General features: G+C 45.9%; 1 protein-coding gene across 1 annotated transcript in view; it reads right to left on the bottom strand.

The window, feature by feature from the left end:
* The window catches only part of AFF2 (ALF transcription elongation factor 2), a 332,030-nt gene that overhangs the window by 18,852 nt on the left and 292,562 nt on the right, over positions 1–20,616 (bottom strand). The window contains exons 10-15 of the mRNA XM_059910489.1: positions 16,466–16,625; positions 13,640–14,638; positions 12,061–12,182; positions 7,955–8,177; positions 2,966–3,255; positions 2,334–2,397 (exon numbers count right to left, since the gene is read on the bottom strand). Of these exons, the coding sequence (XP_059766472.1) occupies positions 2,334–2,397; positions 2,966–3,255; positions 7,955–8,177; positions 12,061–12,182; positions 13,640–14,638; positions 16,466–16,625 (1,858 nt within the window). The remainder of the gene's footprint in view (positions 1–2,333; positions 2,398–2,965; positions 3,256–7,954; positions 8,178–12,060; positions 12,183–13,639; positions 14,639–16,465; positions 16,626–20,616) is intronic.

Below are 20,616 nucleotides of genomic sequence, written 5' to 3'. Positions count from 1 at the left end.
GTTGAGAAGAGAAAACTGCAGCCAAGGTATCATGTCTTTGTGGTATTCCTGTTGTTGTTATCTTTTTGGTGGACCAGGATCCAAAACACTGCCTTGACTAGTTTCTCTTGACTACATTTACTAGACTGGTCATCATAATGTCCTCTAGACAGAGCTTGCAATGAAACCCTGCTTTTTACAAGCCTCCTGGACAACTAACCCATTTAGGCTTTGCTTGGAACTCTAGATGAGCACATCATCCCCATGCCCAGGAGAAGAGTAACAAATGGATGCTATCGCCATGAAAAATGGGAAGTTGCAGTGTGACTATTGACGATAATCACATCACTTTCACTGTAAATGATGGTCTGAAACAGTGTGTCAAAAAGCCCCCAAATATAGCACTACTAAATATTTTAGTTTAGTAAAATTTTATTGCAGAAGGTTTTAGCCCTGATAATGGTCACAATTAAACTGACTTAGACATACTGATTTCTTTTTTATGTGTAATGAATATTATATATGACACCTTTATAGTGAGCATTTTCTAACAGTATTTAACATTTTCAATTTTTGATAGCTGGATGGAAGAATTCCACTAATGCAGAATTTTATGTGAAAGAACCAATAGAATGCAGATTGAGCTATTTTAATTTTCTTGTATACCTTTTATCAAAATATTTTCTATGCAACTGTGAAGGTTTCAATTCTCAAAACGTCAGAGTAGCTGTCCCTAGCAAAGGATTAAGTACATCTATAAAATGATGAGTTACAGGTCCTGCAGAATCTCTTGCTGTAAATGACTCTCTTTGCAATAAATGTTCTCCAGCTTTTATGTACTGCAGGAATTCTGTGGTTTCCTTTCTGTAAGCTGTTGTGGAAAAATAGCGGTTTCAGCCCAATTCAAAGCGATTTTATGAAAACCTCCATCTTCTCTTGCCTTACAAGATAATTTCCTTAGGTCATCTGACTCTGATTGGCTCTCCCCTGTGGAAATTAAGCTTTACATCCTGATTTTTGAAACTGACTTTTCATTTGCAAGCCCATAGCTGGAAGGATCCTTAAAGATCACCTGGCCCAAATCTCTCTTTTTCCAAAAGGAATAACTGAAGTCCAGAGAGAAGACTACATGGGCCACAGGGCCAATTAGGGGCTTGAACTCCAAAGGAGTGCCTAGCTCTGGTGTAGATGTAAGCCAAGCAAAGACATCTTCCTCTAAATGAGTATTTCTCAACCTTTTCTTTTTTTCTTATGATTCCTCCCCACCCCCACCCCCCCACCGAGGGAGATTTTTTTAGATTTTTTTTTTCACACACCCCATGGAAGTTTTAATACTAAAGACATACCGATTATCTCATGTACCGCGGCCCTTTGGAGGGCAGTGGATGGTGGTCACACGCAAGTCACGGCGCAGAGACCATCGTGGTCCTCCATTACAGCCCTCCCAGTGGCAAACAGCACAGGGCAGCTAAGTCCTGGCTGGACACAATGTGATGATGGAGGATGTGATTTTTTTTTAACCCAACGGAGTTGAACTGACACCTCTAATTATGCTGGGCTTTAGTCAAAGGTGAGGACCCTGAATTTAGGGCAGTGGTTCTCAACCTTGGCTGCACTTGGGAATCACCCGGGGGGAGCTTTAACACCCATGCCTGGGTCCCAGTGTCGGAAATTCTGATTCCATTTCTCTGGGGTGTGGCTTGGGCATCAGGGCTAGTTTAAAGCTCCCCAAGTGATTGTACCACATGATTGAGATCCCCTGTTAGGTGGCTCAGTCAATCAGACGACCCCCCCATGCTCTCACAACCCCTGGAGGCAGCGAGGCCAAGTGTCGGGGGAAATCCAGAGAACAGAACTTCCTTTCTGTGTGCAGGGACCTAGGCTGGCTGTGGGCCTCACTCTGGAAACATGTCATCAAATGCAGCAAGGAGCTGAGATTTTTCTACAGACCTGAGTTTACCAGAGCCGATGACTGAGGCCACTTAACTGGCTCTCAGCAGCCCTCTCCCTGCCCACACCAGTTCGGGTTTACTGGAACCCATGGGAGCTCCCACCTTCCCCAGGGCAGTTTCAAAGGTCATTTCAAAGTCACTTGAAAGACAGTACAAGCCACTGAGCTTCTGAAGTTGGAGAAAGGGGAAGAAGAGTGGGAAAACCAAGAATGGCAGGGCAACATGGCACCAAGACCTTGGGGAATCCCGGTGCTAAGGAATTAACCAGCTCCAATCTCTCTATGTCACAGCAGCAATGAAAAGGTTTGACTCGTTTGTGAAGTGGCTTCTTTGTTTTCCTTCAAAGCCTAATACCTGAATGGGAGGAGAGCAACGGGAGAAAGCGGGAGAAAGGAAACCTACCAGTGCATCAGCTTTGTGCTTCAGCTTCTTCGCCTCTTGCATGTAATAATCAGCGTTGTGAACCCTAAACAAACAAAACGAGCATGTTCAGAAAGCAATGTTTCATCTTTTCATTAAAAGACCGAACAGTCACAACTTTGGGGGGCTATAAATCCATTCCTATACAATGCCTTGAACAGGGCCGATGAACACTTGTCATGCATATAATAACCAAGCTTGAAATAGTCCAGTGAATGAAATCGGAAGTGCTTAATGGCCCATTAGGATAAATACCCACATCCTCCAACCCCAACCATTCCAGCTGCCCAAACAGATCCAAGAGAACCTAGCTATAATTCTCTTTGCTGGCACACAGTTCTATCTGAGGACACGGGTAAGCAAGGAGGACCAAGCAAGCTGGGATTCAGCGCCTGCCTTCGGAATCAGTAACAGAGCTCCACGATTAAAATGGGCCAGCGACGTTTCTCGATGGGGATAGAGGTGTGTGTGAGGAGGAGGAATCTACTTTCAAGGCTATAGGAGCTGCACTGCTGCCTCTGAGGTCTTATTTCGGGTGACACATGCGCGGTGCTCGAAAAGCCATACTGCCCCCACCCCCATTCACCACTCCAGAGAATCTGGGGACAACATACGAGTCATCAAAAGTGAGCTTGGGTCTCCGGACATTGGTAGTGCTGCTGGACAGAACGGGCAGGGCCGCCCAGGATGTCATCTCCAGGTGACTGCTGTCCATGAGGCCAGTAGTGATGGTGGAGGTGATGGTGGAAATGGTAGTGGTAGTGGTAGTGGTAGTGGCAGTGGCCGTGGCAGTGGCCGTGACAGTGGCGGTGACAGTGGCAGTAGCAGTGACAGTGGCAGTGGCAAGAGCAGTGTTGGTGACAGTGACGGTGGCAGAGGCTGCCTTTTTTGGAGTGTCTCCCTCCTGGGAAAAAGGAGGACAAAGAATTTCCATTAGGTCCAGATTTTTAGAGCATCTTTTCATAAATGCTTTGCATGTCAAGCACACTAGGAAACGAGACGAGAGAAAAGAAAACAATGCACACAGCTGGAGGATACACAGGTGACCCTGCTATATGTCATGAACTCCGGGAATCACCAGCTTTTGTTCTATGATGACACCAAACACCAAGCTAGTCACGTGCTGTGACTACATAGCTCCATCATCCCAGTAAGACAGTCATTGGCGAAGGTCTAAATCCAGTTGGGGATGTGAGGGGGGAGGGGAAGAATGGGAAAGGGAGGGAAGGATAGGGAGAGGGAGAGAGAGAAGAGAGAGAGAGATTATCACCCCGACGTGTGTATTTTTGATAAGGGAACCAGCCCAGAAACTTTCTCTAGGGTAAGAAAAGTACTCTAGTCACTCTGCAAAATACCAGATCCAGGGCAGCAAAATGCCAGCACACCAGGCATCGTACTGCAACAGTCAGTACCCTGGGACCGAGGCTGAGGCTGCCTTTCTGTTCACCCGAGGCCTTGACCGCTTTCCCGCTAGGGGATGCCACAGGAAGGCCTCTTCATTTCCAAGCCTTGGGAGAGTGAAAGCTCATCTGTACCAGGTCAAAAATCAAAGGAGTCAGAGACTTCTGAGTTCCACCCTGAACCGTCATTGCCATAGAAAGAATGGGATCCAGATGAATGAAGCAGGTGGGAAGATTTGTAACGATGTGACACTCTGTGTCACGAGACCACCTGCCGTGTTCACACCGCTGACTCTGCCCCCATGCCCCCATCTGGCAACTGCGGGACGATCCTGACTGTTCTACCTCTGAGCGTACTTGCCGTGGTGCCTCTTCTGCCCTCTGCTCTAAGGTTGGCATCCCCCAACGTTCTTTCCTCAGCTCTTCTCCCTTGACCTTGACAGGATATGCCAATCTTGTGTGCACTGGCACAGATCTGACAATAAGCAGATAAGGTTTTCCCCAAGGGGAACCTCCACCTTACCCTCTCTCTGATGCTCCTGCAGTGATCACTTCTGGAGAGTTCCACCAAGATGGCCCCTTAGCACCTCCAATTGCTCTGAAACCAAACTGACATCCAAAGCAGTCCCCTTTTTCTGTGAATGGCAGGATGGTCTCCCCTGTCACCAAGGCTGGACTTCTCCAGGCCGGTAAGGGCATGGTGGTCATCCCCGGGCTGGGAGCATCAGAACCGGCGTCTCCCCGCCTTGCCTTCCATCTGAGCTGCTCTGCTTTAACCAGTTTTAGATATTGAAGTTCTGTAAATTATTTCATTTCAAAACATGATCATGCCCCTGAAACTCTTTTTGAAAACCACTGCTCTACTCCATCTCTTATCTCTCCTTCTCCATCACCCTCGTCCAACCCATTACAAAGTCCTATTCACTCCCTCTCCCCAGTGTCTCACAATCTGTCCCTTCCTCCTCTGAAGCCTCAAAGTACAGGCTCTCGTGGCTTCAGCCAGAGTCGATCACACAGCCTCCTGGCCGAACGCCCGACCTCTGAGCCAGCTTTTCCAATCACCCTCCCTCTGCTGCCTGCCAGCCTGAGCTTCCTGAACCGAGCTCCCTGCATTTCACTGCCTTGCGGCTGAGTGCAAACCCCAGGCTGAGCTCCTCTGCTGGTGTGTAAGGCCCTTCCTGACCTGGCTTCACCCTTCCCGACTCCCTCCGACGAACCTGCCACCAAACTGAACTCATCAGGCTTTCTCCACTTCCCTGCTCTGGGTCCTTCGCAGTCTTAGGGTTGAAAAAGCCTTCTCTTCGTTACTTTTTTCACCTTGCGATAATGTACTGTATTTTTTCATTTTTTAAACTGAGGTAAAATACACATGACATCCAATTTACCATCTCAACCATTTTTAAATGTCCAGTGCGCTAGTGTTAAGCACATTTACATCAGCGTGCAACCCATCTCCAGGGCTCTTTGATCTTGCAAAGCTGAAACTCTTGTGCCCATTAGACCATAACCCTCCATCCCCTTACTACCCTCAGCCCCTGGCAATCACCCTTCTAGTTTCTGCCTTTGCAAACCTGACTCCTCGAGGTACCATGTGTAAGTGGAATCATACACGCTTTGTCTGTTTGCGCCTGGCTGATCTCATTTAGCATAATGTCCTCAAGGTTCACCCAAGTTGTAGCACATGTCAGAATTTCCTTCCTTTTGAAGACTGGATAATATTCCACTGTGCGTAGAGACCACACTCTAGTTTAATCATTTCCCCTCATTACTAAACCCTACTTAACACTCTCAGCTCAACCCAGCTCAACAAATGCCTTCCCAGGAAAACTGCCTCATGTATATGGCCAGAAGTGCTTTAAACCTTTTTGGTCCCTTTAGAGATGGGAAGGGCGTGTCTCAAGCCCTCCCCTAAGACACCAATCAGCAGCTATTTCGTATCCGAGTTTATTGAGCACATGTCTCATTGCTCGCCTTAGACTGGGAGCCCTTTCAGCGCTGGGGCCGTCTCTGATTTATGACACTCCCACCCCAGCCCCGTCCCGCTACCCCACTGCCCAGTGCACTCAGTGATTTGCTGAACGCAGGCCTGCCTGCCTTAATCAAAAGGGTCACTTTACAGCGAAAAGTCAAATGTGAACATTTCTTATATCCATGAAAGTCTTATCTTTTCCACTTCATCCTGGACCTTCCGATTATCAAAAATTCTTACCATCAAGAGCTCATTGCGGTAACTGTGCTGAGAGACTGCACATCTAAAAATGGTTATGGTGGATACGGAGAAAATCATTTAAAGTTCATCACGGATTTTATTCAACCCAAACACATAAAAAACTCAGAGGCTTCTGAACTCCTAAGCCAGCTCCACGCTTCTACCGCCAAAGCCAGATGACCCAGACCAAACAGCTGAGTCAGCCCCAGAGAGAGCCACGTGTCTCTACGGCCAAGATAGGTGACAAGAACCCTGAAACACCACGTCCACCACGCACATGGAGGTGATGTCGGTCCTGGCACATCTAACTGGAAACGGCTGCGTTCAGCCATGATCATGTAAGTCATATAAACACGTCCTCTGTTGACCCTCACTCATCCATTGAGTCAATAAACAGGACTTCGTGAATACATGGGACAGAGAAGACTCTGAGAGCAGAAAATGGAAAACGCTTTTGGAGCTGGAAGAACCTGTATAGATCACCTAGTCATATTTACTCATTTCATGGACTCAAAGAGGTTTCATAATTTGCCCAAGGTCACAGAATAGATTTGCCGCAGTGTTGGCACTATGTGTCAAGCAAGTCTCTTAACTTCCATAAAGTCTCTCAGATTTCAAGCCATTAATAGAAAAAACTAATGGCCAAAGAAGAGGCAACAGGAACTCAATCCATCATGGGGACCCCGGTGATTTCCTTAAGAAGAATGATCCATTTCTAGGTGAAAATGTAATCATATTTATCAGGTTTCCCCAGTAGTTTTCAGCTCTTGTGGAAATGCCTTTGCAGGATCCTCTTATTATCATGGTCGTAATAACATCTGTATTAAGCATCTAATTATTTGCGGCCATGTACTAGGCGCTATATGAAGAGAATTGTCTAGATATGGTGCATGCCCTCCAAAAGCTTGCGGTAGAAGAAAGCCTCCGTTGGAGTTTATAACATTAATTACATTCAGTATCAAAAATAGGATTGATAGTGTAATTACTGTTTAGAATAGACAGTTTCATTCCTAACATTATAAGTCAGCATCTTTAAATGTGAATGCAAATATAATGTGGGCACACACACATACAAATTTCATTTGGAAAATGACAACTTTGTAATAGAGCAATTTCTTTATGTCACCAATAAAATTTACCTAGATATGTATGTCATCTAGTCATCTCAGATGATGGAGGACTTTAAATTGTGGTCCTTAAAGCTCAGAGGCCTCGTGGCTTTTCATGAAGTGTTAAATGGGCGCTTTTGGTTCAGGGGCCACCAGGTTGGCGCTAGACATTTGAAAACTCATTGATTTTCACGCATTTGCTTTTTATACGACACTTAAAGGAGATCAGATGCATATGGATGCTGTATCTCCGCATACGTGCATTTACCCAAAAAGGCAGGTACATTTGCCATTAATATTCACTAGCGACACTATCGCTCATGGTTTTCACGGTTCAGGTACCTATACCTGGGGCAGATAAAAAGACATTGTGTATAGATGTGAAAAGTGATACAACTTCTCAATTATTTATGCTAATCGAGCAGCAGTGCAGAAAATCGAAAGGATGGGATAATCCTTTAGTTTGGCTTAGAGAACCACAATTGTGTGATTTTAGCAACAGATTCACCTTTTAAACTCCATCCTTTTGAGTCACTATTTTAAAACACAATTCACACCTGCTAAGCTGGGTGGTGGAAAGATGTAACTTGGAGTCCCGGCCCCAGTTCCATGACCTTGGGCAATTCCGTCCATTTGTTCTCTCCCTTTCAGTAAATGATCAGTGCCTCCCATGTGCCAGATGCTGTGGTCAGTATTGTGGAAGTGTCCCCCACCCCCAAGATCTGAAGGGACTGGACCAAAGGACGTCCAAGGCCCTGAATGCCTGCATAATAATCTGTTTGGAGAAGTAAGACTGGAATGAAAAATTCATCTTGAGTTCAGTTAGATAAGCTGGGTCAACTTGTTTCCACCTGACAATGATAAGATTTCTTCTAAGATGCTTACATTTACAGATATCCCTTTGAAAGTAGCACAGAATTTGCCTTCACTCCTCTTAGGTTTGGTCGAGGTGATCTGTCCGGTCATAGGGATGGTCTTGTCTTGACTGAAGGGACCATTATTGCCGCTGATGTTCCTGCGGCGTGGAGGATCCTCTGGCAGTGGGGAAAGTGGAGGGGGAAACAGTTTTTCTTCTTTTCTTCTGTTTGCTCTCCTGGATGAATTATTTCTGTGTAAACAAAAAGTATAGGGTGTCAGAAAATTTTGTCTCTCTTTATTCTGATCTTTCCCATGATGCTGGTACTTTCAGCTAAAGTAATATGTTGGTTGATGGTCCTTTACTTGTGGTGAACAGTATACATAAAAATGCATAGAGACACAGATATCTATAGAGAGGGAGCCCTCCCTATCGACTGAGTTATGGATAAATGCAACCATATGTATCTAAGAATAAACATGGGTCTTTGAAACAGAACTCCAGGATAAATGGAAATGTCTAATGGAGTGTTGCCCCAGTGTGATACTTGTAACCTTTTAAGATTACTGTTAAGTAGATTTTTATGGAAAATCCAATGCAGACTTTAATCCCATCATTTTTTAGGATGGTTCCTACTTATTCTGCCCTATGACTTAACTGCATAGTCACACAATAAATGGTACAATAAACAATTAGTGGAAGGATACTTTCTTAAGAGATACTATGTTTATACATTACACAGAAATAAATAATGCACTAAATACTTTTGGGTTACATTGCAAATTGTATGTTCCAACTGTTCTACCCAAGGCATAATGAGCCCCTGACCTTAAGTTGTTATACTGAAGTACTGATGTACTCCGGTTTACAAAAGTCCATTTGAAAAATATTTTGTCATCTTTCCATAAGACATCTGCAGTCCTAGAAGTGCTCCTGTGCTTTCAAACTGATTTATCTGCCCATTAAGTGGGCATCATCAAATAGACTGAGACTTCAAATAAAACAGAACAACTAAAACCTTATGCTAGCTGCTTAACATGGTAATTGGGCCATGGATTTTTATTTTAGTTACTGTCTTCGACTAATCAATGAAGATTACTTGAATTTTAATCTTTTCTTAGACAACTAATATTGTACTGTGCAGCCATTTACTTTTCATGATTATTGACTACAATTTTCAACAGCAAATTAAGTCAACAAGAATTTATGGTTTCCTCTTGGTCAATTTCAGTCAGTGTCTAGAAATATAGATTTACAATATCTCAAAGCAACAAATCAAAGATGAACAAGCACTCAAGTGGTTTGATTTCCTGAAATGGTAGAAGTCAATGCAGTCCCCTCGTTCCACTTCTGCTGCCCAAATTTGCCATTTGTAATAATATTTGTCATCTTCTGTTTCATAAATGAGGTCCTATGTCAATTTTTGTCAGGCAGCCGAATTTTCAGAAAATTCACTGTTTCTGCCATTACCTTAATGGATTAAAATTAATTACAAAATATTTGCCAATGGATTTTTTAAATTGCTTGGGCATGAAGAATCATTTTAAGATAGTGGTGATGCCTGATGAAAATAATGGTGAAAATATGGATTAGGATGCACGGCCACGAGGAGGCTCCACCAACATCAGCCCACACTGAGTATAGTCATTACAGAGGAATCGGACTTTGGGGAATTCACATAGAAAGGAGTCAAGCATTGCTGTGGCATCTATAGGAGTGACTGGGTTCCTTACCTATGACCACTCCTGCACTACCTGAGCTGCCGGAGAAGAGGGTGGGCTGCAAGGGGAAAAGCTGTTCCCTACAGGCAGTCCATTTGCCATTGGCAACTACCGTTGTGCTAGGCCTCCCCATCTGCCATCGTACACAGTACACCGTTCCCAGTACAGTACATTCAGTGCAATGGGCACAGTCATCTGGCCCCATTTCCATCTGTATGATAGTGACCTGGAACCATGTGGCCTTTAATGACTTCCTGGGTGAAAGACACCCAGGGAGCATTTTCTAGAGACCACTCTGTCACCATTATGGCTTCTTACTATAAGGGCACCGCTTGTATAGGCTCTGGCTCTTGTATAGGAGGACAGCAGGCAAGAGAGTCCCCCATTTAATGCCTCAGAGGCCCTTCTGATGGTTCAAGCTCCAAAGAAGGGGCAAGGAACTCATCAAGGCCCTTCTGGTGGGCGACAGGCAACTCCAGCTGTCATAGTCTGGTGTGGCATCCTTTGCTAGGTTTAGAATATTCATTGAGAAAAGTGAATGTTGTCTTATAGAAATTTCCAAGGATTTAGTCTGAAGGGTCAACAAAGCACAAAGGAGCAGACAAAGCTTGAGGAGAGGGCTTCCAGGAGAAGACCTCCGAGAGGTCTGTCCTGCTTCCTTCTCCCTCAACTCCCGAGATTTTCCCGCAGACATGGATTTGCTGGACGAGTGTTAAGAACCCGATCCAGGCCCTTCCTGAATGATAAACGCTAGGTAATCACTGCTCTCCGAACTACTACCAAAGCAGAAAGATCGTAAGGACCATGAGGTAAAACACCATTTTATGAGAACGAATTTGAATTATTAGACATTGATTTAATATTTGATCATCTCTCTTCCATGAAATGGGGACCAGTGACAGATCACTGGGTCGCTGAAGGAGGCTCGCAATGGGGACTGATGGTGTGGCAATGCCCCACAGCTCCCTGGCTCTGCCTTGTGCCCTCAGGAGACCTGGCCCGAATAGATAGAATCTGGGAACTGGGGCAGTACCGCCACTACAGGGATACCACTTTAGCCCTTCCTCCTTGGAAAGTAGGAGGGCCCTGGAATGACAGTGTTTGACCCCTGGGAAAGAAGTCTGTTTCCCCACATGCCTGGCCCACCCTGGGGTAAAAAGGGTTGGTTTGCTCCACTGCAAGAGTTACTAATTCTGAGAACTCCAAGTATGTGAAGGGATATTTCCGATCAAATTATGCCAGGGAACACAGATGCCTGTCACAAAGAGCTTCGGGTCCACAGGGAGACGGGCAGCCTAGGGCCAAATCTCCTTATTATACTGAGCGGATCTAGCGGTCATTGGTCTTTTCCTACCTTTCATCTCTAAACAACAAGGATCCAAACAAATGTAAGCTGATAACTTATTTCCGACATCTTATCTGTGGCAGATTGATGCCCTATCACTGATGTTAAACAGTAATCTGTGAAATCAATTGTTAGCAGCAGTTAGCCATATTGCCTCTCTGCTCTGGGCTGCTAATAGGCTCCAAAACTGGTCTTTGATGGAAGTAATCTCTAATTTTGAATGAATTTATGGCAATAATCCAGACGGAATGGTTCCGGTAGCTGACACGATTGTTAGGGAAATGATATGTATAAGACAGAGGGACTCCATCACAATGTTTGGTAGGAAAGGCTGGGGTCGTGTGAGTGAGGACAGGACAAGGAGGCCTCCTGCCTGACTCTGGCACCTTCTGCAAAGAGGGAGATGGGAGAAGAGGTGCCAGCTGATCGGCATTAACGCGTCCATCCCTAGCCGGCTTTTCCCAGCACAGGACTGCCTGGGGTTGGGGGGCACTCCCAGACAGCTCATGTCTCTGGCCTCCCCTTGGCCTCTGAGGAGTTCAGCATGGAGCTGCTAGCCCTCTAGCTTCACATTAGCGTTGAGAAATGACACCAAAGAGGAAGCGGCAGCTGAGCCATCCTGTTGAGGCCAAGGGGTTGCTTTCCAGGGAAACCTTTTTATTTATCACCATCAGAACTGGAAATTGCCCAGAAGGAGGTGACTTGGCTCAAGGGACAGGTGTCTCTTGAAGCTGCCCCTTTTAAATTCATTTACTTCCTCTTACCCTTCACTCAGTGCTAAAAGTTCACTTTCGCCGATTTTGGTCATCAATCTGAGTTGGAATAAAGAAATGTTGCTAAAAAGCTCAAGGAGTCACCCCAAATCTGGCAGCCTGAGCGCCACCCTTTATCCCACCCTTGTTAGACTGGTGGTCAGAGACGGCTGTCAGGACAGGACTGAGAGACTCCTGTTTCTTACCTAACATTCCTCTGGGACAGGACCGGACCCCCTGCCCCCGGCCAAGGGTTCATTTGGGATTTCTTAAGAGTCTGAACAAGCAAAGTATCCTACAGCCCAGGGCAAACTCACTCTTTAGTGCTGGGAGGCTTCTGGGGGGGAGCTGGTGAGATGCAAGGTGGTAGCAGGCAGATGGTGGCCGCCTCCTCCAGGCGTTGCTTCTTCTCAGGGATTTTCTCCGCAACTTCTGTTGGCTTTAACAGGAAGAAAAAATACACAGAGTCTGAAATCCACGGCACATGCAGACATTTAAAAACAATGAGCAAGGGAGACAGCTGGCTTCTATTTTAAGTCCTAGATTAGGTAGGGGAGTTAAAAGTGCACCTCTGATCAGACGGAAAAGCGATCAGTCTTGCCTCGCCTACTCCAACCAAGAAGCTGGCATCTGAGAGGGTGAAGCTGTGATGTGAGCCTCTGATCGGGTGGCACAGGGATCTCATACCAAAAGTAAAGAGAATCTATAATTTTCAGACACTTCTCCCAGCAACAATGCCTCCACAAATGAGTAGTTTAGAAACTAACAAACACTGCAATTCTAACACGGCATAAATCCTGTCCAAGCACCCTGGGGGTTTAGGGTAACATATAAAGGTCACTTCTACAACCAAAAATGTGCAAGGAAATTAACCATATGCAAGGCACACCTTTGGACCTTCATGTACTGGTTCTGAAGGTACACTTTAACTCCTGGTTTTACTGCTGTCATCACTAAGAGCAGGGAAACAGTGATAGGGCAAGGTCCCTTGCCCTATCAGACTTTTTGGTCCTCCTATTTGGACCAGACTTTGGTCCCTATTTTGGAATACTCTCATTGAATAAGTTGGTGCACAGCTCAGAGATAAAACCGTCTGTGAACCTCTAAAGCTGAATGATGACTTAAATCACCCTTGCAGGATTCCCCATGGCAGCCGTTCAAAATAATATTACTCAAGTATCACCATGAGATGATACACTAAAAGACTACTGTGAGATCCAGAGATGCAACACAACGAACTTACTGGACACAAACTCCCTTCCCCAGATGCACGTGAAATGGAAGAGGCCATTGTGGGTTTCACCTTCTGATTATATCTGTAGCCCTGGAATCCAACCCTAATGTCTTGCAGGTGAGATTTTCACGAGTCAAGCCGACCACACAGGTCAGGGGGCCAAGCAGGTTGGACAGAACGTGTGTCTAGTAGGAGCCAGGATAATCAAAATATAACTGAGTTGCAGGGATCCTGATGTTTGTATGGAGAAATTAACAAGGCCTAGAGGATGCACGTTGACCTTAGGAGTCCTTGGTGCCCTGCTGCTGCTGGTGGGGTGGGGGACTACAGAATAATGACCCATGAATCTGGGAAGCAGGAACAGCTTAAGGAGCCAACCTGGGGGACTAGCTGCCTGGGGAAGGAGCCTCTTCATATTCTTCATTGCTACACATCACGTGCCATATTGGATACTCTTGACATTGGTTGTCAGACCTTGATTATCCCTAACACTTCCTCCCTGGTCATGTCAAATACCGCATTTCCCACGGAAAGCACCGTTGCCTTCCCCAAAGACTGCAATCCACTGCCACCAGTCTGCTGGAAACGGAGACTCAAGACCCAAGTAGCTCACAGACAGCCGCTGCTCGCGCTCACGTGGCAGGCCACACCTGACGACTTACCTTGTGCTTACGCTTGCCCTTGGGGGCGGGTTTATCCGCAGCCGCGGCAGCTGCCTGCCGCCTGGGCTTTGACGCTGTCTCCTTGTGGTCTGGCTTGGCCGGCGCCGCTTGCGGTGAGTTGTGGCCAGGCACTCGAGACAGTAGGTCGAGGTCAATCTTCACCCAGAGATTCTTCAGATTCTCGTGATCTCGGAGAGGAGACAGAAGCTCGGTTTGCGTGACAGAAATGGGTGAAAAAGTAGGCTCCTCAGTCGGGACGGGCGGGTTGCTGCCGCTGCTGAAGGTGCTGAGGGTCAGGCTGGCCCCGCAGGTGTCCTTGGACTTGGCAGTGTTGCCCCCAGGAGCCATGCAAGGAGGCAGGACTTTGATCTGCAGGGTCTCTTCCTGGTCTGTGTTGGAATCAGACGCAGACGAATCGGTTTCAATGAATTCCCGGGACTTCGGCACGATCTTGGCAGGCCCTCGGTACTTCTTCTTCTCGGCAGCCAAGGGGACGCTGGGCCTCGGTTCTTTCCTGGGCACCGGCTTGTGGGCGGTGGCTTTGTTGCGGCCTCTCGGGGGGTCAGGAAGCTCCATGCTTTCCTTTTCTTTGGGAGTGCTGCTGGTGATATTTGGTTTGGGCCAGGTAAATTCCTCAATGCTGGGGTTCTTCTCGACCCTCTTGGGCTGTTTTTTCCCAATTGTCCTTTGAGATGCTGTCTCGAGAGTTGTCGACAATTTATGCTTCAGAGCCTTTGTTTCTGGAATTTTCGGGGTGGGCTGTGGATGGGCTTTCTCCCTGATGAGACTGAGGAGAGGCCTCTCTTTGGGTTCAGCCAGGACCTGGCTGGGGTTTTCCTTCACCTTGACCTGGACTTCCATTGGCTGTATGACTGGAGGAGGTACAGAAATCGTCTCCATGGGTGTTTCATTTTGGCCGCAAATAAACGACTTGTTCTGAGATGTCACTTTGTTAAGCCATTTGTCCAGCTGCCACTTGTTGGTGGAGGGCGGCTCACGCTGCAGATTGAGAAACAGCGGGAAGAATGAATTTCACCTTTGGGAAGAAGTCAGGAGGACCCTCAGTGCACTGACTGTTGGCTGATAAAAGCTTGGGCTGTTAAGTGACCATTCACACATTTAGAAACATACATGGAATTCACATTCATCACGTTCCCTAGTTAGCCAAATACTCCACAAACCGGCTCCAATCTACTTATTTAAACTAAGTTCCACTGCTCTTCTGAAACTATCCCCTACTTTGGCCAGCAAGGAAGGAATTATTCACAGAGAGTTTTTCCAGAGAGTGGGCAGGGAGGCCTGGCAGGGAATCTGGTTCCCAAAGTCCTTTGGTGGGACTCATTACTCAACCTCTTACCAGGAGGCCGAGGTAGTGATCTCTGGTCCTGAAAAGAAATGTGAGCGTGCCTCAAGTGTAACTCAAAAGGAAAGGCTTTCTCTCTGCCAAGCTGCCAGGGCCTCCTATACGATGCTGTAATTCACGGCAAAAAGAAGAGGCCTTTTGTATTTTCACTGAAGGATGAAAAGATTTGACTTACAAAAAACCACTGCACTTTCCTCGGTGTATGGGCAATACCCAGTTTATGGGGACATGCATGCAGACATTAGCGTCTGCCGTTAAGCCATGGAAATGATGCGTACAATTCGGGTGCCTGATTCCCAAGTCTGAATTCTGCCTGTTGAACTAAAAGAGCCATCATCTTTATTAGAACTCCTCTTTTTTGAAAGGCATCAGCTGAGGCTTATGGCACCAGCCAATAGAGGGTGACAGAATTCAAAAGACTCTGAGTAGACGTGATTCCAACCCACACAGAGCAATGGCAGGTGAGCGTCGAGGCAATCGCAAGGGCTGCTACTGTCGTTAGCAGAGCGCGAGGTTAAGGGCGCCAGCTCTGGTAGCACATAGACCCTGGTTTCAGTCCTGCCCGTGAGATCTTGGGAGAGTTCTTTCTTACCCTCTCAGAACCTTATTCTCTCATCTGTAAAATGGGATAATAATAGCAAGGACCCCATAGAGCTGTTATGAGGATGAAAGGAGAAAATCCAAGTCACGAGCTTCTGACGGTGCCCGGCGTGTGATCTACATTCAAGAAGTGTGAGCTATTATGATCATCAGTAATGTTACCATGGCATCTTCTTCTGTTATTCTTTTCTGATTACTGACAAACAAGTGTGCCCAGAGCCGTGGAGGGATCTGCTTGCTGTATGAGGTGCAGGCTCAGGGGAACTGAGAGGCTGGCACTCAAAGAGAGGATGAGAGGGGAAGGACAGGGTTTTTAACTCAAAATTATAATTCTGGTATTTTGTGGGGCTGTGTGAAATGTTTTCATGAATTACCATCGAGCACACTTGAAGAATATTAATTGAAATTAAAAAAAAATACCTGTGACCTTTCAACCATCACGCTTCCTGGGTCTTACTTGCCGAGTGACTTTCATCACTTCAACCTAGAGGAAGGGGTGGTGTCCCCAGAGCTAGAAGCGGGTCTGGACTGGCTTTGCTGATTCTCTGGAAAGTGAAGTTGCGAGCCCAGTGATTACTAGTCCAGTGTAATAGTAATGGGGAGGCTCAAGGCTCAGAGTAGCTGAGTGAGTCACACAGCAAATCAGTCACACGGCAAAGAAATGTCTGTTAGAGACCACGCGAGTACATGTGTTAGAAGAAAAAAATGCTATCAAACACCTGAGTACTTTTCTGACGGGTATACCGTGCTGAAGCCCTCATCGCGCTGGAATACTGTGATTGTTGTACTGTTGTGTGTGTGCAGGTCGGAGGTGCTGCCTCGGGGCAGGTAAGCTGTGGCTGGGGCCCCGGCCCGTCACCCACCTCTGGCGTGGCCACGCGCGGCGCCTCATTGGCTTCACTGTCAGTGGTGCTGCTTTCAGTGTCTGAGTCTGACTCTGAGCTGCTCTCAGAGTCACTGGAGCTGCCGGATCCCCCGCTGGCTGGCGCTGCAGGTGTGGGCTGAGGCATGGCCAGGAGCGGGCTGAAAGGAAAATGACACCACTCGGTCTCAGACCAGCTGGAAAAGAGCCCAGGTCAGCATAAAGGCTGATGATTTGTGGGGGGCAGGTGAGTGGAGCTTGCCATCCCATTTCACAGGTGGGAAACGTGAGGCTCAGGAGGCCCCGTGAGTGACCCACAGGTCTGTCAAGGGGCTCTGATCTTAGCCATATGCACAGTATTGTCCTCTCAGCAAGAAGGGGCGAGTTGAATCCTCGCTTTCATCATGGGAGACCGAGGTTCACAGAAGTGGGAGGGCTTGCCTCAGCCTCATAGCTATCAGTAGACAGAGAAGTGAGACTGGGACCGTGGCCTCTCAGGTCCCTCAACGGGCAGGGCTGTGTAAAGATATTCGCGGCCAGGTGTCCAGCGCCCGGCCCCAAGGTGAGCAGAGCTGACCATGTGAATTAGGGGATGACAGGATGCACTTCTCGGCCTCCTCCAGCAGAATTTCTGTAAACCCTTCTTAAAACTCTTACCAGGAGGTATGATCATAAAGGACCAACCATCTCTAATGACTGATTTTAAATCTGTAAAGCTGACCAAGCAAAGCATTGGGACACTGACACCTCTTGCCGCTCTGTCTTTATTGATAATCCACACTCTTCCTCACTAGTCGCTTGCCCTCTGTGCCCCGTAACAAATCAACCTCAGCTGTCTCGTGGCACTCTGGGGTGTGTCATAGCCCTTCTGTCCTTCTGTTCATCGTCTCTTTGGACTAGTTTTGCTCTGCTTTCCCTCCAAAATGGGGAGTCTTGTCCGTCTGTGTCTCATCAGCCCAGGCCCCCCTTTGGAGAGTTCAATCACGGACAGGCATAGGATCCCTTTCAAACCAGCATGGGTGTCTCGTCCGTCACCATCCAATGCGTAGAGCCTTTGCATTACGTGTGCCTCGTGTCCCTGAAGACGGCCCCTTTAAGCTCCCAGGTAGCTCTTTTCTTTCATATAGCCGGAGCTCATTTAAAAATGCTATCTGCTAAGTAAATGCTATCTGCAAGTACATTCGTCTGCCAAATACACCAAGAGATTAGGGGAGGCAGAAGAAATAGGGGACTGTATCCCCTGGGAAAGTGTGTGTGTGTGTGTGTGTGTGTGTGTGTGTGTGTGTGTGTGTATGTGTGTGTGTGTGTGTGTGTGTGTGTGTGTGTGTGTGTGTGAGAGAGAGAGAGAGACAGTGGAGCCAGGGATCTACATACAGCTCAGAGTGCCTCTTTCCCTGCATTCCTTTTTAGTATTTATGCATAAAGTACCCTTGCATATTTATGCAAAGTACCCTCTAAATCTAATCAATTGTTTTTGTCTTTGGTTACTAAATAAAGACGGAGGGAACAGCTTTAAGTGCAACTAATCCAGAGGCTATGCTTGCTTGGCCTCAATTCCCCCCAAGTAAAGTTTCAGATACAGCACACAGCAGCAGCAATACTCAGACTATGGCCTGGTGGATTGAGAGTTAAGATCTAACTTGTACTCCCATGTTTACGATTTTCACGTGAAAAGGCTGTTTCCTACTTTTCTTTCCTATCTATACATTAATTTCTGGTTTGTGTGTGTATGTGTTTGTATACAGGTGTTCCTTATCCAAAGCCTTTGGAAGGGAGATGAATTTTGATATTCACATTTTTTTAAATTAAAAAAGTAATATGGTAGCTATATCATATCTATAATACCCCCAGTGGGATCTGGGAAGCACCCTTTAATAAAACTCGTTAATATTATTGCAGTTAACAGTCACAATGAGAAAAATAAATCAAGACTTGAAATTAATACGTGCACATCAGTTTAGGTCAGGTTTTGTCATCAAATGAGTCTGTCTGAAAATAAAAGTTCTCAAAACTTTTTGAATTTCAGAATTGTGATTAAGAGATTGTAGATGTGGACAGAACCCACATATGAAAAATTGACTGTAAATATAAGTAAATATCGATGTATAGACGCAGATACGAAATAAAGATGATTTGAAACCTAAGAGTAACCTTGACTGAGATCCAGTGAAATGAGAACTGAAATAATTTTCCCTAAGTCTTCCTACAGCTAAACCTATTGCTGTGTTCTCGGGAAGGATCCCACAGCCAGTCAACGCTGACAATGACCACTTAGGGGAAACAAGTATAGAAAGAACAGGGAGAGGTACATCAGCTTTTCATACTCACACTGATGGACAGAAATACTTGGGGATGAGCGGGACGGTGGACTTGAATTCAAAGAGGACACCATGAGAACTCAGATGGGGGGGTGAAGGACTTCAACATCTTTATGAGAAAGAATTGCCTTCTCCGAGCAATTCACAGTTGGAAACAGGGAAGAGCCAGCATTGGTGGGAGGGAAACCCGTTAGCTGTTCAGCTAGTTAAATTCCCACTTCTGCTACATTTATTTTCATATGTCACTAGTTTATTTTTCAAATGTATATTAAAGTGGCTATGAGGGATGCTAGCCCACGCAATACTTGATTCCGCCTAGGAGATGAAGGACGAATGTGCAATTTCCACATTCTTCATCCCCCAACTGCATTAGAATTATTTCCCATGTACCATTTACTTTCATATTTTAATAAATTGCTTTTAAAAAGAATGCTAGTGGTTACAACAAAGATAATAGGTGATACTAAAAATCATTAACATTTAATATATTAAACTACCTACTCCATAGTCTGTAAATATTACAAGTGTGCTCTGTGACTTCACCCCGAATGTAATAAAACTTCTCAAAGGACCCACGTTTGTGAACAACTTCAAAGTGAACTGCTCAACCTTTTCAAAGATCAGATTTTGCCACTGTGTTCATCGGGGTGAGCAGTCTGTACTGAGTGGAGCGAAGCCTCATTTTAATCCTAATCCCATTTAGTAGGTCTTCATGGTCACGGGCCAGACTGAGGGCAAAGAAGCTGCCTTAGCAAGTCAATGACCCTAGTGGGGAAATCCAGGGCTAGAGAAGGGGATCAAAGGGCAGGCCAGTGGGAGAGAAGTTTGGGAGGTCTTTAAGATGCCTTCTGCAGACAGCATTGGCCCTAGTGTGGAAGCTTGAGAGTACTAGGGGGAAAAGATGGGGTTTTCTTGTGTGGTTTTTTTTATGGTAAAATTTAAGTTCTTAAATGCTCCATTGCCATATACATAAACCAAAATTAAAATTAATTGCTTAATTATATTTACATAATATGCACAAAAGTATTATTATGATGGTTTTGACTGTCAAACTTTTCTATATTTAATTTCAAATATTCCCATTTTTGAAAGATGTTTTCTACCTGTGAAATAATTATGTGATTCCACACAGTTTGTGGAGTTCCCTCCCCATATAAATTCTGCAGTTGTCTTCTTGGCTTGGTTAAGGTTGCATAAACGCCAGTGCTTTTATCTGGGACAGAGATTGGATTCTTGTTGGAAGTATAGGTCAGTTCCACAGAATCCTATTTCTGTCTGTGATTCTATTACTTCAAGAATGGGAGTAATCATGTAAAAGATGGGTTTTAAGAGGTAGTTCAGGCACCTTAATCTCTAGACCTGACAGTCTCTCTATGCTTATACTGACGAGGCCTCTTGTGCAGTCAAGGGCTCAATATGTATGTGACACCATTAGATAGACAGTCCAGAAGCCATATGAAAGAACTGGGACTACTTTGCCTAGAGGAGACTCTGGGGCAGGGAGGAGGGCGGTTCATGTGATGACAGTCTTCAAAAACCAGAAGGTCTGTCCTATGGGAAAGGGAGTGGGCTAGTTCTGAGAGTCTTCCAAGGTAAAATTAGGACCAATGAACTAGAGATCTAGCCAGGAAAGATCTCACTTCAACATCAGAAAAGACTTAAATATCTACAGCTGGCCACAGAAAGAGGCCACTGCTTTGTAGGCCAGTGAGCTTGATACCCTTAGGTGACCAGAAAGCCGGCAATAAAGATTCCTATTATTGATCCACAGAGGAGTTGGATGATCTTTAAGGTGTCTTCCAACTCAAAGATTATGATCCTCATGAAATCAAAG

The sequence above is a fragment of the Balaenoptera ricei genome, chromosome X, assembly GCF_028023285.1.
Source record: "Balaenoptera ricei isolate mBalRic1 chromosome X, mBalRic1.hap2, whole genome shotgun sequence".
NCBI lineage: Eukaryota > Metazoa > Chordata > Mammalia > Artiodactyla > Balaenopteridae > Balaenoptera > Balaenoptera ricei.
Note: the sequence above shows the minus strand (reverse complement) of the source record. Positions and strands in the feature narration are given on the sequence as shown.